The 25,279-nt window shown below is 38.6% G+C and overlaps 1 protein-coding gene across 2 annotated transcripts in view; it reads right to left on the reverse strand.

Annotated features, from left to right (window-relative positions):
• The window catches only part of cadm1b (cell adhesion molecule 1b), a 180,354-nt gene that overhangs the window by 8,648 nt on the left and 146,427 nt on the right, over positions 1–25,279 (reverse strand). Inside the window, exon 9 of one of the 2 annotated variants that reach the window (XM_060888142.1) lies at positions 19,603–19,662. The exons of the other annotated variant lie outside the window; for it this stretch is intronic. Coding sequence (XP_060744125.1) covers positions 19,603–19,662 — 60 coding nt within the window. The remainder of the gene's footprint in view (positions 1–19,602; positions 19,663–25,279) is intronic. 2 annotated transcript variants of the gene reach the window in all.

Here is a 25,279-nt window from a genome sequence, read left to right on the forward strand (position 1 = left end):
TAAAAGTCTGTTCAGGACAAACTGAATGAAGTAAAAAATAAGGGAGTATTTAAGGAACTTACTGAAAAATAAGTCAGAAATCAAAAAAGTGAGAACTTGACGAAACCCACATGAACACTGACAGAACACGTGGTCAGTCATTAATATATAAGAATAGATACCTTAAATTTGTTGTATATATATATTAAAGTGAAAATAGTGAAATGCTTCCTTCCAAGAGGTCAGTGCACAGAGTACAGCTCCCTACCGCTTGTCCACTCAGCTTCATCAAGACACCATGAAACTACCAAAGCCAAATATATGACCAAGTGTCAGTAGAATGATAATGTTCTGGATTTGAGAAGAAAAACTTTAAAAAGTTGTACTTGAACTTAAAAAAAGAGTAAAATGGCAAATGGAACAGTGCATTTCAGCTTTTACAGGAAGGAAGGGTCGTAAGACCTTTTGCTAGCACACAGCGGCCCTGGAGCATGTGACGCCTTTCAAACCGACTTTCCTGAAAGAGCTTCATGCCTGCTGTCTCTGTATTGATCATTCATTTCCTAATGGTTCCTGAAAGCTCGATCACAATGCCAGCGCTCAACTCTCTGATTGCTAAACGTCTTGTAACGCGTGCTTTTGGCACCATTCGATGCACGACTGGTGACATTTTCAAAGTGTGTGGGTGAAAATAACAAAGCTGCATTTCCAGCAGCCGTTTCAGAGGCTAGTGCTAATCTGTAATGCCACACAGTCAATGATAGAGAAGCTGTAATCACACCATTTATCACTGTTTCTTTCTGTACTGGGTTTCTCTGAACAACAAGACAGACCAAAAAAATAAACTTACAAAACACACCAAGACCATGACTTGTGTAAACCTGTTGAAATAACTGGACTAGATTTATTCAATTCAGAAGGGAATTGGAGGAAATCATTCACACGTATTTTTTCTGCTTCTGTTTTTTTTCCCCACTGTTTGACATATCAGAAGCTATTAAACTTTCATTACATCCTGTACACATCTGTCAGCCAGTCAGTCAGTCAGTGTGTCAGCTCAATACCGAACATGATAAACGAGATGATTTATCTGCCTGAACCGATAATGTTAAAGCACTTCAGGATCCATATATTAGTTAAATATCCAAAAATCCACAGCCAAATCCTGTGATTCTTTATTTTCTCTCTCTCAAAAAAAATAAAACAAAGAAATACAGCCTGGTTAGCAGGTTTGTCTTGCACTTGGAGAGTTGGGGGTTTGATTCCTGCCTCTGTCCTGTGTGTGTGGAGTTGTATGCTGTATAGTTGCACAGTATGTTCTCCTCGTGCTTCAGGTTACTCCAGTTTCCTCTCTTTGACCAAAGGATGATTGGCTTCTCTAACTTCTCTGTTGTGTGTGAGAGAGAGATTGCACCCTGTGTGGGTTGATACCCTTCCCATGGTGTCCCCTGCCGCGTGCCCAAGGTCCCCTAGGATAGACTCTAGGCTTCCTGTGTAGAATAAGCACTACAGAACAGAAGGATAGAGGGAGGGACTTTCCATATTGGAACATGTCTGACTCTTATGACACTGGAGACGACCTTTTAATAACATTATTATTTCAGTATATATCAAAATACCAATATATAATCCGTTTGTATGCAATACAATCTCCTGTGGAAGTTAATGTTAAAAAACCAACAACAACGATGTATTAGAGCGAGTGTGTTAACATGCTGCTTAAACTACTGTTATAGAAAATGAATCAACACCTCCAAGAATTTAACCATGTGACTCTTTGCCAAATCATCAGTAGCTGCGAGAACCACCACATATTTTGTAGTTTCTTTAGCAATCTCTTCCCTAAATTAAGCTCAGAGGTCGAGAGTGCCTCAGGTTCCTTCTCCGAAAATTCTAACAGTATCCTCACAAAGTGTTCTGACATTCGTGTGCTTAATTCATTAATCCTCGTTACAGCTTCCGTGATATCGAGCTTTCATGCTTTGACGTAATCCAGTGTAGCAAACCAACCTCGGCTGTGTGGCACCGGTCGTCCCTGACAGGTGACTTTTTTGCATAATTTAGTGCCGAACCATTAAAGGAGGTGGATGATGCCAGCTGTGCTCTGCATTAATGTTTACACACAACACATCCTCTGATTATTCTAATCTACACACAACACTGCATTATAACTTATTAACATTTTCGCATGCTAAAAGGCCTAAAAGAAACGAGCTTTACCGTAAGACGCAGCAGGGATAAAGACAGGCACGCAATGAGCTGTCAGTTTATGCAATTCACATCCTGATATAAGACCCTAAACAAAGAGCACTAATTTGGTTTGGAGACTGATTCAGTGGCACGTGCTGTAAATTGGGGTATTTTTTGCCAAGAATAACTGTGCACAGGATGTAACGTGCCATGTCGCTTTTTTGTTCTCGTAGTTGAACAGAAGACGAGACGAGACAAGAAGAGGCATTCAAAAAATAAAAAATGAACACATAACATCAAAGAGCACAGATGTGACATTTTCTTGGGATTTCTGTTTGGGGTCAGAGCGCAGGGTCAGTAATGATGCAGCTCCCCTGGAGCAGAAAGGGCTAAGGGCCTTGTTCAAGGGCCCAACAGTGGTAGTGCTAGGGCTTAAACCCCACATTTCTGATCAACAACCCAGAGCCTTAACCACTTGAGCCACCACTGCACTACCCTGCCTCTTGATGTTGAATCATTATAGAATTACAATAAACCCAATATAAGCCTATGAATGTGTCTATGTCTCAACATTCACCTTGCAATATGATGATCTGTTGATGGCGCTTTTGATTCTCATTCACTCTCTCACTCGCTCATTTTCTACCTCTTATTCGAATTACCTCGGGTCACGGGGAGCCTGTGCCTATCTCAGGCGTCATCGGGCATCAAGGCAGGATACACCCTGGACGGAGTGCCAACCCATCGCAGGGCACACACACACACTCTCATTCACTCACACAATCACACACTACGGACAATTTTCCAGAGATGCCAAACAACCTACCATGCATGTCTTTGGACCGGGGGAGGAAACCGGAGTACCCGGAGGAAACCCCCGAGGCACGGGGAGAACATGCAAACTCCACACACACTAGGCGGAGGAGGGAATCGAACCCTCAACCCTGGAGGTGTGAGGCGAACGTGCTAACCACTAAGCCACCGTGCCCCCCCACTTTTGTTTATATTTATTTTATTTTTTTTTACTATTTTTCATTAACCCTTTTTACAAGAGGCTCAAAATTGGAATTTGGTCTGTTCGTGTTGTCCAAGTGCAGCGCTGAATTTCTTTGTCATGTCACAGTCACACAGTGGTGATTAAAGACTCATGAATATCAAACCCATTTCTGCTTTCCGAGATTCCCCGAGCACTTGTTCATAAGGGTCTTAAATATGAAGCTATTATCTTCAACCACTAAAATTCTGTGTAAGGTTACACCAACAGAGTTAAAACATCTTAGCACCCTGACTCATCAGACTTTCGGTGATAAAACAATTCAATTCTTTATGCTGATTGAAAATGTCTGATAAGTCGATTTCAATTTTGTTGCCAACATGGAACGCTAATATACTTATAGAAAGGGTTAAACGTTACGACTTTCTATGTCAACTGTAGAGGTGCTTTTCTACTAAATATTCCTGACATGTTCACTACATCATATGCTTTTTAGATCAGAAGAGCACTCTGACAGGGTTTTTTTATTCATATGCCATCTTAGAGAGTGCAAATATCTTCAATATACTCATTTCTTGCTCTACTGGCAGATAATTTTTGATCATTTTCTGCAATTTTATTTCGAAAAAGAAGCAAAAACGATCTGCTAATCATACAAGAACATTTATAGCTTAAAATAAGTATGACTAGAAATAGGTTTAATAACCTTCTATTTAATTTCCTGTGAGCTTCTAACAAAATATATTTAATAAATACACCTGATTGAGGATATTTTCATGTACGGAGATGTTGCCTAATGATGATTAAATACATAGGAAAGCTGTCACATGCTCTGATAAAGTGCTTTTAGCAGCGGAGGTGTAAATAGGTTACTTAGAATAACATATTTTAGAGAAAAACAGCTTTGAAGTTGAAATCAAAAATCATATTAAAAAAATAAATACAAATAAACGAATAAAGAAATAAAGAAATAAAATTAAATAAAAAAACAACTCAAAAGTGTAAGTTTGCTAATGTTTTTTTAAATACATTTTTACATGCACAGTCCTTTAATAATTCATTTTTTTAGTGTAACCTCCCTCAGTTCTTTGTCCTTGCTTTTTTAAGCTGACAAGGACTGCCATGTTGCAGCTTTTCAACGCACGTGTTGCTTTTAATGTCCTTGCTTGCTTTAAGGACAAAACAACAACAACAAAAAAAACTCTTAGACATACAGCATTCAAGTACTAAATTAACCTGAACCTTCACCCAGAAATCGTCCCAGGAGCCATCTGGCTTTTACCCAAGTCTTATATTTTTACCTCCCTGAGCCTTATTCCCGCATCCAGCCACACACTCCATAGCTCTTTGTTGCATCTTCATCTGGAAGTAAAACCGAATCTGTAGGAAAGTGTTGATTTGATGATTTTAGGATACGATGCAGTCATACTGTAATTATCCCCTAAGACACTTCTATCTGCTCACAGCACCGAAATACAACTTCACCAAAACAGCAAAGCTCATGTTTCAGTCTATAAAGTGAAGGGTTGCAGTGGCAACATTCTCAGTAGCTTTTTTTCAGGCTGATTATGTTTTATTTCGCCAGGATGGAAGACTGCATCTATATAGGAGCATCTCCTAGACCACAGGGTGTGACAGCCTGGGAACTTATCATGGAAGAGAGTGTGGTTTATAGGGTTTTGTCACTATGTAGATAAATAAAGCATCTCACACACTCTCTCTCTCTCTCTCTCTCTCTCTCTCTCTCTCTCTCTCTCTCTTTGTCTCTCTCTCTCTCTCTCTCACACACACACGTTTTTTTTGTTTTTTTGTTTACAAAATGTCTTACCCTGCATGTTACGTTGTGAACTTTACGTCTCATGAGTTTCACATGCCTTACGTGTCATTGCTGTAATGTAATGTTATGTTTGTTCAACTCCTGAACATGAGATTCAGAATCGCACTGCACGAATTCTACTCATTCTACACTCAGTTCTCCATTCAGGTACCAATTACTCCTTAACCTTACTGACTTTAATTTCACTTTATTATCTTTACTAACTTTATTTACTTTCCATTTACTTTACTAACCACTAATTATAATTACTGACTTTACTCCACTTACTAGACTTACTGACTTTATTTACTTTACCACATTTACTTTACTGTCTTTACTAAATTTACTGACTTTACCAACTTTCCTGATTTTACTTTACTGACTTTACAAACTGTGCTGACTTGGCTGACAAGGCTCACATTTCCCTGAACTCTAACACACCTCTTTGTTCTCTTCGCTCAGTCAGCTCAGTGTATTCAATAAACTCTTTGCTTTTCAGTTTCTTGTAACATTTTGGCTTTTTTTCTACTTGCAGTTTGAGGTGGCTTCATATTATCTTCCTAGTTTTGACCAGTTTGCTTTCTTTGTATTTTAAATTCTCTGAATATGCCAGTTTCTGACTTGATTCAGCCTGATTCGGCTTGATCCTTTAAATATTTTACCAACACCGATGTTCAAGGAAATGTTCATATGCATACTGTAAATGCTACTCACCATACGGTGGCAGAAAAACAGCTCAGCCTGATAAACATGAAGTAAATCAGTACGTGTTGCTTTATGACAGATGTGTGTGTATATGGCAGAATTTTTCTATAAAAACCAAACACTGAAATTTTTTGTCAAAATCAAATTTTGTCAATTTCATATTTTTTCATATATCGATGCTATTGGTCAGTCCCCACGTGGGACTGTTATTTTTACAAGTTATTAACCAATCTAAAGTCTTGAAAATAGCTTGAGCGCAAATCTCATAACTCCATTGGACACTTCAACTGTCCACCTCTTCTTCACTCCGCGGGAGAGCTTCGCGGCATATTTCTCCTTAATAAGAGTCTCAACGAATCAACACGTCTTTTGAGGTAAATGTCTTCAAAACACTGGGCTCAAAGAAAAAAAAATCTTGACCCCCGCTAGTTCTGGTGCTCGTCTGAGGACAGGAATTTAGCGCAAGACAATCCACTGCAACGCGGACTAAACCCTGTGCACTGCAGATAAGGTAATTTCCTGAAAAATAACGGTTTTGGAGATACGAGGATTCCGCCTGACAGCGACGATATGTTGTTTGATATAATAATAAGACAATACTCTGAGAATAAACAATGAGAACATCCAGCCCTGTCATACACTACTGTTTTCCTTCTGATGTTAATAGAACTTGCATCACATGCTCACCGTAACCTTCTCCTTGCTACCTATTTCCTTTTATTTTTGATTTTTTTTAAACATCTTTTCTAGGCAAAAAATTATGCTTAAGTGAATATCACAATTTTTTGTAATTGTGATTGAAAGATATACATTTTTTAAAAAGCTATTCTAATTGAACCAGAAATGTTCACAAGTCACATCTCATGTCCCTCCATACAGTTGGGATTGGAGCTCTATTATTTAGTCTACTGTTTGTTTAATACTTTGGCCTCAGACACATACTTTTGTAGAACTTCCTTACGGGGCGCCACTTTGGGCCCTATGAAAGAAAATGAGACTGGGCCCCCTATCACACCCATTTCGCACCAAACATACAAGCCAAGTAAAATTATCTCTGGGGGCCCCTAAAAATGCGTGGGCCCTTAGAATCGTCCTAACTTTTCCCCCCTTAGTGGCGCCCCTGCATCCTTATGCTCTACATGCTAGAGATTGTTCACAGTCGGATGTTTCTGCCACCTTGCCTTCTTACTTAAAGGTTTTTTTTTTTTTTTTGCATAAGAATGTGATTTAGATATTTTAGTCTACTGATTTGACTTCACACGACATGCAACGTTAGTCAGATTCCGTCTCTAATTTCGCTTGTTAATCCATGGCTGAACAGGGGCTCGGAGTCGAGCTCCAGACTGGCCTGAATAAAAAAATACAAACCCAAAACAAAAACAAAGCTAAATATGCAGCTTAGATGCTCACAAAGCTGTCTGGGGCAGCAAAAGCACATTCAGTGGAAATTAATCACCTGTGAAAACGATGGAACTGCAAAATAATGAAGCCAGAACGAGTTTGATTTAGCAACACTGACAGAAATCACTTGGCCATGGATAATGTAAGTCAGGAATTAATTACTAAATGATTTAGTTTTCTGACCTGTAAACAAACTGCAGGACTCATAAACATCTGAGCTTTGTGTTGTTCTCGCACAATAAGAAAAAATAGCTCACCTCATATATGACCTGTTTTTTTTTTTATTTCATTTTATTTATTTTTTTTATGATGCAGACGAATGAAAACGAAGTGGTCTGAATAACAAATTGTTGCTGGGTAATCTGTACAGACAGGTAACTAAACACTCTGCATGCTGGAACATTAGGAGCTTAAACTCAAAATAAAACGAAAAGTCTAATGATGCATCAGATCCCCAGACAAAGACAATTTCTGACTTTATTATACCACAGCACTGCTAAATTGTGGAAACTCAGGGTGTTCCTCAAGAGTTTTTGATTCATTTTCTTTTCTACAGCAGCAGCTGGGATTTAATTCTCAAGCTAATATCAATGCGCTCACTCTAACATTGTCATTTCTATAGTAAAAACGTGTATGACGGAAACGTCACATAATCTAATGCTAGTCAAGCTAGTCACAAGTCATGTATAAAAGATCTTATTTATAAGTCAAATGCGTGTGAACGCCACCACAAAGTCAAATTTGCTTGAAATCAATCAAAATCCAAAGATGTAAGAGCTTGTTAAAGCACACTGAGTATTGAGGAGGAAGATACAGAGCAGTCATCACAGTTAGCTGGCTAGATTGTTGCAGCATGAGCATGGGTTTGGCGTCCATGTTTTTTTTTTTCTTCACACTTTGTAGCTCAAAGACATTTAGAATTATACCCTTAGCCAGAGCGCCTTACATTTTTATCTGATTTTTATACAACTGAGCAATTGAGGGTTAAGGGCCTTGCTTAAGTGCCCTGTAATGGACACTTGATGGATCTGGGATTTGAACTCATGACCATTACATCAACAATCCAACGCCTTAAACTCTAAGCTACACAATTCTGTGTTCCATTGATGTGTGCAGAAAGATCATGGCATTTTATTTACGAGTTAAACACACTTGAACAGCACCTCAAAGCCCTTATGACTCTTCTAAGCTCGGATTTTCCGAATTGCGTTTTCTGTAGTTGATGGTAAATTTGTTGAAATTTTGTGGATGTTCCAAATCATTAAATGTAACTCTAAATGAAACAAATGAAATGTGTGTTCTTTAATTACTTGAAAACTTTAAATCATATGCAAATTTCTATTGTTTAAGAAGCAAAAAAGGAACCAGGGCATACTGATATAAAATACTGAAAATGGCTGTCCACCTACGGTCACAATCCAACCTGAGCGAGCTTGACAGGATTTGCGAACAAGAATGGCATAAAATCCCCCAGTCCAGGTGTGCAAAGCTTGTTGCGTCATACCCAAAAAGACTCGAGGCTGTAATCGCTGAGAAAGATGTTTCAACTAAGTACTGAGTGAAGGGTCTGAATACTTATGTTCATGTGATATTTCAGTTTTTTTTTCTTTTTAATACATTTACAGACATTTTCTAGAATTCTGTTCTCACTTTGCCATTATGGAGCACTTAGTATTGATTAATAAGAAAAAAAAATCATTTGTACGATTGTAGTATCAGGCTGCAACATAACAAAACTGAAAAAAAAGTGAAGTGGACCTGAATACTTTCTGAATGCACTGTATGTGTCTTGGGGGTGTCACGTCAGCCCTATTTCCCAGCAAACACTGTGACCACACACAAGGGTTCACATCTTCATGGACTTTTACACACTCTCAACATTCAGACTTTATGAAGTACACACTCAGTTTTTCTTACACTAGTTGTTACCCAGTGTTTGTTTCTTGTGAAAGCTTGTTTTCTGGTTTGGACATTGCTTCTGGTTTTCTCGTTTGCACTCACCTGCCCGGATTCATGCTGTTTGCCTATCCCCTACCCAATGCCTGCTCTTGTTTACTGTTTCAGATCTGTTGGAGTCTTGTGTTTAATAAAACCGCTTTCCCTGCACTCGCCTCCTGTCGCAGCATCTCATCCTGATGGTGGATCTGGGATCTATTTTATCTCATTATACTAGCAATTCCACTACAAAGATCTAGTGCCTGATTTTATTTAAATGTCCTCAGAGTGCAGTCCAAGGGTCAAACCGCTTTCTCTTTTTTTATGCTCTTTGGGCATGAAATGAGTTACAAAACACCATGACCTTAGAAACACTCACTTCTTTGAATACGTTTAAAGGTCTTTTACAAACAGCCCTAAAGGAAACATGTTGCTGTTTCATATCATGAGATGAAATGTGTTATAGATATTAATGCTATGACTCTTTCCCTTTTTCTCTCTTTTTCTCTGGTGTGCCTTTTCTTTGATGCAGACAGCATTTGGTCAGGACTCGATACAACAAGAGCTCTTGTCTTTTCTGTTTCTAGAAACTTGTCTTGACTTTTCTGGGTAAATAAAATAAAACGATAAATAGTAATAAAAAATTGTAAAAAATTTTTATAATAGCTATAAATGCACATCAGAGTAACATTTAAAGCCACGTCCGTGTATACAAGTATTCAAATTTTGAAATCATACACACGATTGCACGATATACTGTACTGTACATGACACCATGTGCCTCAGAATAGTACACAAAGCTCAGCCATCTATTAAACAGATGCCAAGAAATAATGCCAATGTTAGTTATGTGCAAAAAAAACTTTCCAAATGTGAGCTGTCTAGACTTTAGCATTCATTTTTAATGCAACTGCTTCACCTGAGGCACTAAACATGTTCAGAGCCGGATAGAATATGAGTTTAAAAAAACAAGCTGTGCGAGCATACCAATCACTCTTTTTTTTTTAAACAGTTCTGAGACTAAAAGTAAACCTTAGTTTTTTTTTTTTTAATGCTAGTTCAAAACAAGACCCTGTACAATCCATGCAGTATTTACCATTCAAATGTCACCGGGTCCTTGATGGAATATGTGTTTATTTTGTCTTGAGTGTCTTAATGCTGAGGAAACTGCCTAGGTAAAATGGCAGCATCGGTGCTTTGGCTGATCCGCTCATAATAACACGACACCTACAACACATCAGTGTCGCTGCTGTGCCAAGAATGATCCACCAAAAGAACATCTGCGTCTGCTCCTGGGCAGTGGCCTGTGCACTCGGTATAAGATAGGAGGCAGACACACACACACATGGAATGAACTACATTTTTCACACACACACATGGAATGAACTACATGTGTGGCTTTTAGATACTTAATATATTCAGTTGCAGATGTTTTTTATTTATGTGGACATTTCAGATGTACTACTACTACTACAAAATATGAACAGATACATTAATATATAATGAACTGTATTTGATTTTTCTTTTACAGATGAAAATCACAGCTGAATTGTCGTACATGTGTAATAAAATCTGTATAAATATAATATAATAGAAATCTGTAGATAAACTCGTTGGAGAGCTCAAGAGAAAAGTAGAGAGTCCCTGGAGTGACTGTAGACTTCTGTTAAAGGGAATCCTGGGTTGTCTTGTATTCTTTTGGGTCTCATCATACAGTATAGCATACAGAACGAGGAGCAACAGCCTGGTGTAGAGCTAACAACCTGTTTTTGACCCTTGATATAAAAGGCAAAACAAATGAGATGACTGTTGACTGCTTGAGATCATCAAGAGCACCAAATATCTGGGTGGTCATCTGGTGGAGAACTTCACCCACAGTAGTCAATCAACACCGGCTTCATCAGCAAGAAAGCCCAGCAGCATCTGTAATTTGCATGAAAGCTGAGAAAAGCCTATCTCCCTCTCACCATCCTGACCATGTTCTACAAAGGGACCATCGACTGCTTGTTGGGAATTGCACTGTCTCTTATCGCAAGACCCTGAAGCAGATAGTGAGGACAGCTGAGAAGATCATCAGAGCTTCTTTTCCCCTAACACAGGCATTCATACCACACGTTGCATCCACAAAGCCAATAGCATTGTGGATGACCCCACACACCCCTCACACACAGTCTTCACTTTCCTGCCATCTGGAAAAAAGGTACCAAAGCATTCGGGCCCAAGTTTTCCGTAAATATTTCTGCTTGTTCCTAGCATACCGGCTTTTAACATGGCAGCATTCTGCAAGTAAACAAAATTACTAAAACAATTCTACAATCACATTCCTCAGATTTAATACATTTAATACTTCAACCACAGCTCGCAACCTTGGGGTAACCATGGACAATCAACTGTCCTTTTCCTCTCATGTTGCTAATGTGACTCGCTCATGTCGGTTTCTTCTCTACAACATTAGAAGGATTCGACCATTTCTGTCCACACAGGCTGCTCAGGTACTTGTTCAGTCTCTTGTCATTTCTAGACTGGATTACTGCAATGCACTGCTGGCAGGTCTACCTATGAACGCAATCCGTCCTCTGCAAATGATCCAAAATGCAGCTGCCCGGCTTGTTTTCAACCTGCCAAAGTTCTCTCATACCACCCCGCTGCTGCGATCCCTCCACTGGCTTCCGGTAGCTGCACGCATCAGATTCAAAACACTGATGCTGGCCTACAAAGCCAAAAATGGACCAGCTCCCTCTTACCTCAAAGCCCTCATCACTCCTCGCACTGCACCCCGCACCCTCCGATCTACCAGCACTGCTCGACTGGTTCCACCATCTCTCAGGGTAAGAGGCAAATATACTACAAGACTCTTCTCTGTACTGGCACCAAGGTGGTGGAACGAACTTCCCCTAGAGGTCCGGACAGCTGAGTCACTGGCTATTTTCAAGCGGCGGTTGAAGACCTACTTATTCAGGAAACACTTCAACTAGCACTTTCATTATCTTTTGCATTTAAAAAAAAAAAAAAAAAAAAAAAAAAAAAAAAAAACACCTTTGACACTTTCATTGTAACTTTGAACAAATGTTTTAAACTCATGGTATCTTAAGTATGTAACTTAGTGATCCAGCATTAATGTATTCAATGTTAGAGATTTAAGCACTTATGTACGTCGCTCTGGATAAGGGCGTCTGCCAAATGCTGTAAATGTAAATGTAAATGTAATACACAACTCTGAGCCTCACAACACAACGTAAAAGGTATGGGAAGTGTGTAACTGTGATTTTATCATGGTGAAATAAGTTCTTAGGCATAACATGCCTAAATCCCACTTAGCCCTTATACAATCAGAGCAACGCAAACTGTCAAGTTGCTTGTTGATTAATGTAGAACAAAACTAAATTATAATCAGTCCCACAAGGATTGTGTCACTTTGCAGTTGCAGAAATGAACACAAACTGTGATTCTCTCAGTAAGCTTGCAATTTTCAAAATAGCCGCAGACTTTTGTAGATTGAACCCAAGACGTGTCACGTGACGTTACCAAAAAAAAACTAATTCAGAAAAACATAATCCTAGATTCATGTGAATGGAACATGAGCATGTCTTTTATAGACATACGTGTCTACACTGGTAAGAGTTTACAAAATTAATTTTAAGTAGTTTTCTGCAAAAAAAAAGGTGCATCGCAGATTTTAAAAAAGCTCCAGCAAAATTAAGGATTTTCGGCCACAACCCTCAGTTTCTAATGAAAAGCAGCTTCAGTCGATGGTTTATTTATAGGTTATTAGTAATAATACTCACAATAAACAATTCTTCTTGCACACAAAGTAATCTGTTAACAAAGTACAAGCTGCGGTTGCTAAGCAACATAACTGATAATGCTTAGTGTTTTTACTGATTAAAAGCCTATTATCGTGTGTTTATCAAGGATTTCCTAACATCTTCGAGCTCAGTTTAGTCAGATTTATAAACAGAAAATCTGTTTACCAACAATTTTTTTTCTGACAGCTATAAAAAAAATAGACTTTCCAATAAATGTTTTCAATAAAAGCAAGCCTTTGTGAAATTTGTAAATTTTTTGTGCTGCTCCATTTCTCTAGTAAAGAGCACCAGGGCTTTTTGGTTAAAAACCTAGTCTTTTTTTGGAGAAGCCTGTAATAGTTGGGATTTCTTGCTCTTCTTTGGTGGTCTGTCCAAAAATCCTATGGTGTTGTGAGCTGTCTGACGTGAATCTGTGTGCTTCCTTTGAGCACAGTGGCATTTGCTCCTCCTCCATCAAACACCATATTTGGGACCAGAACTGTTGCCTGCTACCTGTTGCTAGGCTACACAGAAGAAGATGATGAAACACAAAACATCTATCAAGTGAAAGAGAGCGAGATTGAGAGAGTGAGTGAGAGAGAGTGAGCGAAAGAGAGAGAGAGAGAGAGAGAGAGAGAGAGCACTGTACCAGGAGTGCGAAAGCATAGAACAATATCACGAAAGACAACTCTACATACATCCATTCTTACCCAAAAGGTAGAAGATGTATCATTCAGCACCTGCGATGAACGCTGTGTCCTAAATCGTCGTTAAACTATAGAACCTTCGCCGTGTCATTGCAGAGAAAACACAACTACACAACAATGTGATATTTTGAAATGGATTAAATATATAAACAAGGGATTTGTATCTACTGGTCTGCTGAGAGGAGCTTTAGCCAAAGCTCTGCAATCAATACAGAGAATTTATGAGTGCTGATCAGTACAGCTGGAGTTAACCACAGGTTGAACGGCATGATTTATTCTTAGCTTATGAACGTGTGCTTAGATTTGAGTGAATAACCCGGTCGGTCCATTAAGGCTGAACATTGCCCTTTTGATCTGGCATTTAAGAGAATAGACTAAACAAGCAAAAAGTGTGTCACATGCTAAAAATACAGTCCAAGAAGCAGAGAAGGCTCATCTACAGTGACACGAGCCCGGGTGTATAAGCATAGGCTTTATTCCTGCTTTTAATCCCATGGTAGAGGAAGATTTCACACTTTAATTGTAATTTAGAAGCGGGGCTAGCACATGTTTTACCCGGGGTTCTGAAACTCTAAATCTGATATTGATGCAAAAAGAAATGATTAATAATAATGTACATGATGAGTTTATCATTAGTTCAGCAGAACTCTGAGCACGTCTATAAAAGCAGAACTTTTAGTAGTTTGGTGTTCTGGAGATCCCAAGTGTGCGTCAATATCATGCCAGAGGGCCAACTGTTGCTGCTCAGCAGTCTGGGAAGCAATTATTTTGTCTACATTTAAAACTGTTTTGGTGGATTGGAAATTAAAGACAAAATAAAGAATGTTTATTTTTTCTTCAATTTTGAAGGCAAGTTTCCAAATTATTTTCTTCTCATAGCCGGGAGATGTTAAAGCTAGTGCACAGAATCATTTGTTTTTTTCATGGATAAAGAAACTACATTTTGAAACACATTAAATATACTTTGACTAAAAATATCTGAGACTGGTGCTAATATTTTGGTGTTGGTGTTGCATTCTACCCTTACAGGTGCACAAAAACGCTACAGGAGGACATTTTTATTGTAGATTCAATGGCTTTAAGGGTTTGATGTTTTTCCATAGAAACAAAATCATATAAGAAATCCAGAGTAGAATAACGACAGACATGAATTAAAACGTTGGACCTGTTGGAGTCACGATGCAATTTCAGTCTCAGTGCGGCTACATGATGTGAGTCAGAGAGTAGCGCACTTTTTCTTTAATCAAGATGCATAGAGAAACTAGCACCAGTTACATACCATATCAGTGGTATCAAGAATGGTAGTTTAAAGTAAGAGAAGTTGCGGCCAAAAATGCTTTTGCATTTTTCAAAGTTGGGTTTTATTTTTTCCTCAGAAAACTACTTGAATTGGTAAAAGTGCAAGCTGTTTCGTATATCAAGGAGTTTCCTAAAGCAAGTTACTGAATATGACAATGAAGTTTAATACACAAATTGTTCAGGGTGAAGTTACGCTTTAGGTTACAAAAAAGCAAAACACAAGTTAGTACTTTCTGAATGTCTCACATTGAATTACTCTGAGGCTGTTTATGAAGGGCCTGGAGTTAGATGAGCCGAAGCATACTTCTACTGCTCTGATTCTGGATTACAGATAATCAAGAACCTATTTGGTTGCCCAGAAATTTCCAGATCTAGTTTGAACTTTACTTAATCATAAAATCTGCCATAGTGTTAGAGAAAGTGATGCTGTGTTTAGAAAAAGAAAAAAAATATATTGTCCAAAAAAAAAAGAAAGAAAGCAAGAAAGGACAGACAATTTATAATAACTTACCTTGTCTTGTGTGTGTCATTTGCCCAGTGGCAGCTCCATCATCCTCTCACACTACAGCATAAATGCCCCTCATCAGACAGATATATGAGGCTACCAGCTCATGCTTTACCTAAAGGCACACAAGTGTGTGCTGCACATATTGCTAAAAAAACCCTGAAAACAGATCTGCAGAGGAGCTCATTATATGAGAAAAAACATTGCTTATGTCAAAACAGGGATGTAAGATATGGCTCAGACATCGTTCTTCAGTTCTGATGGTGTTACACCGAGTCTGGAGTGTATTAGCTGGAATTTCTCTGCTAATACAGGTGTGTTGGTGTGTCTGTCCAAGACGTAACACTTATTCACCATGTGAAGTTTGCCAGTGGCTATTTGAGTTCATCCATCCATCATACTGTATACACACTCACTAGCCAGGTCATAGGAAAAGCTCTGCACATTCATGCAAGTATACACTCAGCTAAACATGCTGCAGCTTTGCAATGCATCAACTCATGCAGACTGAGGTCAAGATCCAAAAGAAGAAAAGCTGTGATCTCTGTCATTCTGTTACATGGTTCCTGGATCCAGATAAGCTAGTTGTAGTAATTCAGATACTGATGATCTGGAATTTTCATACACAAAAGTTTCTAGAAACAGAAGAGTGTGAAAAAACATATAATGTCTAATTCTGCAGGTGGAAACACCGTGCTGATGACGAGATCGGCCAGACGGGTTCAGGGAAGGCTACAAAGACTCGAAGAGTTACAAAAAAAGCAGCTTAAAATGCACAGAGTGTCAAAGCCAAAGGTGGACAGACTACAAGAGCAAACAGCAGACAGCAACATCAGGTTCTCCTCATGACAGCAATGAACAGGAGTCTGAGCTGCAGTGAGCTCAGACTCAGATGGTCAAAGATTTAAAAAAACATCCCCTTTTTTCTATTTTTGTTTACTTCTCCAGTTTTCACACACACACACACACGCACACACTCACACACACACACGCACACACACACAAATAGGTTCACTGTGAAAATCTGAAAATTCTATGAAAATCTGTTTTTGATTTCTATTTTGATTTCTTTCATTTCATTAAACTTGAAAGTAAATTCGAAAAACCTTGATAATTCATTTTATATTCAAGATTTTGTACTGTATCTAGGTCCAGATTTAAATGTAAGCAAATGTGTGACATTGACCACGTTAACAGCTTTGAACAAAAAGTTATTTTTTTTTATGGGAAATAAAATAAAAATGAATTCAAGAATTATTAAAAAACATAATTTTGAAATATTTTACGTAAGCAGTCGTAAAACAAATAGCTTATATATAAATGGGAAATTTTGGATATTGAATGTTCAATATTTTTAATATATTAAAAGATATTAAAACATGTATGATGTTGCTAATATGACAAACGTGTTAGAAGGTCATATATTCCTGTCTAATCACTTGTATTGAAGCTTGGGTTTAGATGGCACTCTAAAATGGAGTTGATCTAAAACGAATTATAAGTGAAATTTGTGAAATTCATGGCAGCTCGACAGATTTTAAACAAAATTCTGAAATTGATGTAAATAGTTTTCACTCCAGTTTAAATAGTTTTTTGCATTAATTGTATTAAATAAGCACAATAATATATTTATTTCAATCTCTCTCTCTCTCTCTCTCTCTCTCTCTCTCTCTCTTTAAATCTCACCACAAATCTCTCTCACTTTACACTTTATTGTTTGAAGGAACATCCTCTCACTACTGTCTTTCTTTTGTTATTATCCCATCGTTGCTCTACGAACCAAACAATTCTGACTGATCCACCTGCCCTGGAGGGATACTTGCAAAGCTTCATGCTATATTGAACACGACTGATATGATATCTATGTGAAACTTCACAGCTGATAACCTTGTGCCTGCTTCAAATTGCTCTGTAGTGTCCTGAGCTCATGGACAGCTTCCGGATTACTCCCATATGAAAAGTGCTATTGCTAAACGCTAATCAGCGCTGATACATTGCCTTTCTCTGTACTCAACTGTACATCTAGAAAGATAGACTTTATCTTTATTAAGAAAGATACTTAGGAATTAGGAAAGAGTTTAGGGGTAAAGTTGGATTCAGATCCCATGCTTTTACCTTGAACAAACCTCAAAAGTCACTATTGGCATACAGTGCGCTTTCAATTAGGCATTTATTTTGCATTATAAACAGCAGACATCAGGAAATGTCACTGCTAAAAGCTACCAAACACCTTAAAAAGGTGCTGCTTGTTTGTTTTTTTATTTTTTTCTATTATTTATTATTTTTTAAGTGGAGTTCTCCCTATCAGTTTATTGCTCTCTCTCTTTGCCAGTTCATCAAAAATGCGTTTTACTTGGAGGTTCACTGGAGCTCACAATGATTTATTTGGCTTTCAGTATAAACAGATTTTTGCATGGAAAGAAACTCGAAGCAATCCCATCAAAGGCTCAATTTGATTTGTTTGACACTTTTAACCGCTTTACAGGAAATTCCAGATTCAGAATATGTTTTAAAATTAAAAATTTTATTTATCCTTAATGAGCGAGCCAGAGGCGACATCGGTGAGGAAAAACTCCCTGAGACGATGAGGAAGAATTCCTGAGCTGAACCAGACTCACAAGGAAAACCATCTTCAGCTGAGTGACACAAGAGTGTGTGATTATTAATCATTTCTCTTCTAGAACTGTATATTATATAGTCAAACGCAGTTGTGTAACTAGGATCTTTTGAGCATTTGAGTAGTACTGCATATTTTCTTCTGCCACAGCAAGACGTCAGGATTGTTCACGGTTTATAATAATAATAATAATAATAATAATAATAATAATAATAATATATTATGCTGCTGAAATTGCAGTGCCTAAAATGAAAAACATCGAAAGAATTTTGTTTTAATTTGTTTTACTATCTAGGCCATTAACATTTTGAGTTACAGCGCGAAGCTGGGCTATGATACAGTCTGCAGAATGAATCTGCACTGTAAGAGGTCCAACACTGAACACAGAAAACTTTCAACAAAATATCAAACGCTGACAAGTGCAAAGTGATCAGCAGTATGATCTTACTGAAGAGACTCATGCATCTGTGTAAAACCCTGACTAACACACACAGGCACACACATACACACAGGCGCACACACATAGGTGCACACGCACACACAGGCACACACATACACACAGGCGCACACATAGGTGCACACACACACACAGGCACACACATACACACAGGTGCACACACATAGGTGCACACACACAGGCACACACACACACAGGCGCACACACATAGGTGCACACACACACACACACACAGGCGCACACACATAGGTACACACACACAGGCACACACATACACACAGGCGCACACACATAGGCACACACACACACACAGGCACACACAAACACAGGCGCACACAAACACAGGTGCACACACATAGGTGCACACACACACACAGGCGCACACATACACACAGGCACACATACATAGGTGCACACACACACAGGCACACACATACACACAGGCGCACACACATAGGTGCACACACACACAGGCACACACATACACACAGGCGCACACACACAGGCACACACAAACACAGGCGCACACACATAGGCACACACACACACACAGGTGCACACACATAGGCACACACACAGGCACACACATAGGCGCACACACACACAGGTGCACACACAAACACAGACGAACACAAACACAGGCGCACACACATAGGTGCACACACACACACACAGGCACACACATACACACAGGTGCACACACATAGGCACACACTCTGATGACTTCGATCTAAAAACACTGTGGACTGCATAGATCCACGGAAAACGTAAAGAAATTCAGGAACATTAGAGTTTCCTTTTGAGTCTGGTTACTCTGAGAGTTTTTTCCTCACTGCCGACGTCTCTGGTCACTAGGGATAAACTGATCATTAAAAATATATCTTTGGAATTTGTACATTTCTTTAAATCTGCTTGTGACAATCTGCATTGTTAAGACTACTACACAAATAAAATTGAACTGAATACAAATAGTGATGCTTTCAATCAGTTTTGCTTTAACATTTGATTAGTCAACTATTTTTCTGAATCTCACACACACACACACACACACATACACATAAACACACACACACAAACACACACACAAACACAAATGCGCACACACACACACACACACACACACAATGTAAGCTCCAGGAAGCACAAAAAGACGGAACAAGGCAAACAGGTGAGATGGAGGTAGAACCCTGAAGCCAAGAAGGTGTACAGTACCTTGGGCAGCATCAGGGTGGATGATTGTAGTAGTGGGTGAGGGGGTTGTGGTGAGAACATCTAAATGGGAAACAAAATGAAAACACACACACACACACACACATAGACACACAAGGAAGACAGTGAAAAAAAGAGAAAACGCATCGGAAAAGGACTGGAGGTTAGTGCAAGTGCAGAGAAATCTAACACAACTTTCTCAAACTTATTATTATTTGAGATAAAAATCCATGAGTAATTACATTTCGGTCCTTCCAGGATTTTGTGATTAGCAAAACGAATGCAAGATCAAGAAAACTGCGATATTGTAAGGCGTTTGCAATTTCTCAAAATGAACACAGACTTTGCACAAATTTGGGTCAAGATGTGTCATGTGACATCAACACAACACACATTCAGCCTCTTCTATTCATGTGCATCGAACATGAGTACAGCTCTCATAGAAAATGATGTGTCTTTACATGTGGAATTTTAAAGAAGAATCCTGTGTATGTAATTCTACCAATTCAAGTACTTTTCTTTAATAAAATGCACAAAAAAATGTATAATAAAAATAAATAAATCCACAGAATCCACAGAAGCATTTTTTGCCACAAAAAAAGGAAATCTTGGAGGGAATTAAATATGCATTATTATTATTATTATTATTATTATTATTATTATTAGTAGTAGTAGTAGTAGTAGTAGTAGTAGTAGTATTTATTTAAGTTCAAGGTTTCATCAAAATCTGAAAATCTGAAATTTTTTTTTTTTTTTTTTTTCGGACATGCAGGTAAATGATTAAATGCATATTTTTCAAGTATTTTCTTTTTTGGAGGAAAAAAAAGCTCCTCATCCAAGCACACATCTTTATCAGCCCTGAACTTGGTGTGATATGCTGTATTACGATAACGATTCACATGATAATAACAACATACAACATAAAGGTAACACACAGCCCTGCACTGCATAACATCCTGATTGCTTCCAGATAAGTCTTTGTGCTGATGATGTACAAGCCTGTCTGGTATGTGCACATAAACTCCATTTTTTCTCGTCTCCACCAACACACGGGCCCCTTGCTGGGAAAAAGTCGCAGTGGGCAAAATTGGCTGGCTGTCTCTAGCGCTTTATTGTCGGTGCTCCATCAAGCGATCTCAGTAGGGATCTGAACATTTTCTTTCTAATGGTAAAACATCAAGAGCGGCGTAGTGCATGAAGACACGGGAGCCTGAAGCCAGGTTCGGCCAGAAACCTTGTGGAGAATTCAGTGTGTCTGTTGGCACTACTGCAGACGGGGGTATTGGAAATGTCAGCGTCTCCTTGTAGAAATTGCGCATGCAGTAGAGATGGTCGCCGCCAAAGGTCTGAATGGGATGTGGCATGCATAATAGTCGAGCAAACAAGAATTTTCCACAGGCAATTTGCAGGCCGAGTGGCTCGTGGTTCGAAATTATGAGCGCTGAAATATGAATGCAATTTCGGGGGGCAATATATTTCTGCGGGCCGTGAAGACGAGAACGGGGAATTCAAATCAGACGGGGCATCGCCAGCACGATTCTGACAACTTGTGACTTGCTTCCTAATCTTACCCCTGATTTGTCTTTGCTTTGTTTCTTTTCTTGCCGAAGTAGCAGAAGATATCGACTTTGTGTCAAGTGACTAACATAGAACATGAGGATCGCGCTAGCATGTTCACAATGATAGCAGCACTTAGATAGTTCTCATATTGTTAGACATGTAACAAAATAATCTGATTCTGCATTATATTTTAGCATTATATTAGAATTGTCATCATCAGGCAAAGGCTTTATGTACAGTAATTAATTCTGATAACAGGGTTTTAATTAGTGCAGTTGTAACTTGAATGTTCCTATTTTGGTAATCCATCCATTCATCCATCCTCCCAAGCACCAACACAACTGCCCATCCATCCATCCATCCATCCATCCATCCATCCATCCATCCATCCATCCATCCATCCATCCATCCATCCATTCATCCACCCAAGCATCAACCATACTGCCGACCCATCCATCCACCCAAGCACCAGAACAACTGCCCATCCATCCATCTATCCATCCATTCATCCATCCATCCATTTATCCATCCATCCATCCATCCATCCATCTATTCATCCACCCAAGCACCAACCAAACTGCTTATCCATCCATCCATCCACCCACCCATCTTTCCATCCATCCATCCATCCATCCATTCATCCATCCATCCATCCATGCATCCATCCATGCATCCATCTATCTATCCATCCATCCACCAAAGCACCAACATCCATCCATCCATCCATCCACCCACCCAAGCACCAACCAACCTGCTCATCCTTCCATCTATCCTTCCATCTATCCATCCATCTATCCATCCATCTATCCATCCATCTATTCATCCATCCATCCACCCAAACAAGCACCAACCCACCTGCCCGTCCATCCATCTATCTATCCATCCATCTATTCATCAATCCACCCATCCATTCGCACACCCACCCATCTATCCATCCATCCATTTATTATACATAATTGCTGATAATTTTAATGTTTCTGTGAGAAGATGCTTTTTCACCATTTTTGGAAGGAGTATCCAGTGTTAATACATTATGTTCAGTTTTCAGAACAGCGTAACAACTGTAAGTAACCGAAAGCATAACTATAAATACACTGTTAAAAGGATTTTGTGGGGTGGTAAATACTGCAGGCTACAAACATGGCTGCACCAAGTAATAAACGTGTTCATTCAGCACCACACACTCTAAAAACTTCAGTTCACTCACCGTAAAGCACTTCATGCTATTCATGCTAGTTTTCTGACATTACCAAGAATGTTGTTGTTGTGTTCATTTCTTGGTTGGACCATTGGTTCTGTTTCCACTGGTTGCTTCACTGTGCTGTTTGCGCTGCCTTATCAAACTTTCACCTGCAACTTTATCCGACCCTGCAACTGTTTCAATCACAATAACATCACTAGCAGGCTTTGCTAATTCATGGGTATACATTTCCAGCATTTGGTATATATCCTTTTCTAGAGCAACTCATACAACGCTTCATAACATTCATCCAAAATGTCCCCAATGCTAGATGCTCGTACAAACAGCTCTGGCTCTAAGAAAAAGCAGCTAAACCTTCCTCAGCACGTTTAGGTGAAATTGTGAGAAACAACCCTAAAGCTGACAGATGGACCTAATACTTTTTTCCCTTTCAGCACCTGATTTCTTACATGAGTACATTGCTGTGCTTCACGCCTCAATAAACTTAACAAAATCAACACCTCAGTAATGTACAAGATGTAATTGTACAAGATGCAAGGAGCAGTGGGGTAGCATAAAAAGGCCCAAATGAGCTCTGCTTGTGTTATGGAGGAGGGGAGTAATGCTAATATTCAAACATGAAAAAGCTCTGATCTGTATAAAAGGAAGAGGACTAATAGTACACTGTGTTGAAACAGAAAGGAAATAGATCATGAATTGAGTTTAGTTGTACTGTATGTTAGCAGTTTTCTCGCAAAATACTGACTTGCTGATTAGCAATTAGCTTGTGATGGCTTAAAACTGTAAATATAAATGAGTCAGGCTTTTTACAGGTGAAGGCTCTGAAAAGTTGTATTTTACATTTATGCAGGAATTTATGAGAGATTACGAAAGATTAAAGACAGCTGCTCACCATTTGTGTTTAATGTTTAGGCTAATGCCTTGAATTAGCTTGCATTGGCTTGAAGTTAGCTAATGTTAGCAAAACTTTGCCGGTGTTCTTAATATTGTTCAGTGTCCATAAAGTGTTTTAAATCTGATCTAGAGTATGTGGAATTACTGGCCTCATGATATGTGGTATAATTGTCACCCTGAGCTTGTGGGTATGTGGCATGTTTATCACAATCTTAGCCATGCTAACTAAAGCTTATTTTAGGATTTGAGGAGATTAACTATGCAGGGATCAGTCCATGATGAATATCTTCTTGTGAGGCTATTTAAAGTAAAATATAACTTACATATTAATCTATAAATCAGTACTTATTATTATTATGCTATTATTAAATTATTATTAAATGCTTTCTCAATTTTGATCAAATGCAGCAACTGCACAACAATCAAATGCACATTTATATAGCGTTGAGCACAGGATAGAATTCTATATGAAGGCAAATTTTGTCGAAACATCTTTGCATGAGCATACAGTATACAACAGGTTCAAGTTTTTTAATGTTGCTAAGAAAATCCTATCAAGCAAGAGAATTTTTAAATGCTACAAAAATAATCGCATACTGCTTATCTGTGTACTGTATGTGAAGGAGCAGAAGGAAGAAACCCAAGAGGATCTTTTAATAATAGTTAATAATAAGTATCAGCTACAATTTTAACAGAACAAAAAGACCACACTACCATCTATGTTAGCGAGTTTATACTGTCTCACACTATCGAAATTCACTTCGATACAGGAAGAAAGGTTTCATGTGTTTTACATCCTGTGTCCTTTCCAATTCATTGACCTGTTCTTTCCGTTGGGCTACATTCAGGTGCATTTGGTCTGAAAGCTGCTTTAAACAAGAAATCAGAAAATCCTAAGAGTTCACTCACATATTATTGTAGTAAGTAGTCAAAATTGTAAATGCTGTAAACTGATGTAAACCGACGTACCTGTATGTAAAACTGATGTAGAGCTAAAAGTCACGGCTGGTTTCCTAATTCTGTGATTCAGACTGAGAGAAAGCAGACAGATGTGGAACTCAGTCAAACTCCTCTTCCTTTTAATTATAACTTAAGGAAAAGTAAGTACTGATATAAATGAAGTAATCGTTCACACTGTATTAAAAGTTATCAGTAACAAGCTGTCAATCCTGTATGTGTCATAATCTGTAACCAATCAGCTCAGGGGTTGAGGATTTGATTCCTTTCACCAGAGAATGCGTGTGTGGAATTTGTAGGATCTTCTCATGCTTTAAGGGGGTTTCCTTCCTCAATCTAAAGTCCTTTCACAGGCTGATGGGACTCTTTAAATTGTCCATAATATATGAATGAGTGTGTGAGTGTGTGATTGTGCCCTGTGATGGACTGACACAGAGTTCATTGTGTCCCCCACCTTGTGTCCCCTAGGATGGACTCCAGGCTCTCCGTGGCCCTATATAGTACAACTGGTACAGAAAATAGAAGGATGGATGGATGGATGGATGGATGGATGGATGGATGGATGGATGGATGGATGGATGGATTAACAAAAAGGCAAGAAAACGGGTCCTGATTTTCACTGAACGTTCCTTAACTTAATCTGCTCACAGATAAATCAGTGCAGGTCAAAAACCACAATTTACCACAGATTTAAAAGTAAACATGCAATTAGCTGGAGTAGATGCGATAAGCTCTATCAACAAATGAAATACATAGCCCAAATGACACCTGCTAGTCTTGTTGCGCTATAAAAATGACAAAAAAAAAGGCACAAACAAAAAGATAATCAGTACACGCTAATTAGAAACGAGAATAAATTCTCCTGTGAGCAACAAGTATTTATCTTGATATCACTGCTCTTTCAGCCAGGATGAGAAGCTTCAGGGAATATAACATTGAGTACTTGAGCAGTTATTTGCCTATAACCTTGCTTTATCTTGAAGAGAGTTGCTTTAACTTTAATTACATTCATTCATTCATTCATTCATTCATTCATTCATTCATTCATTCATTCATCTTTAGTATCCT

Source organism: Tachysurus vachellii, chromosome 15 (assembly GCF_030014155.1).
Source record: "Tachysurus vachellii isolate PV-2020 chromosome 15, HZAU_Pvac_v1, whole genome shotgun sequence".
Lineage (NCBI taxonomy): Eukaryota > Metazoa > Chordata > Actinopteri > Siluriformes > Bagridae > Tachysurus > Tachysurus vachellii.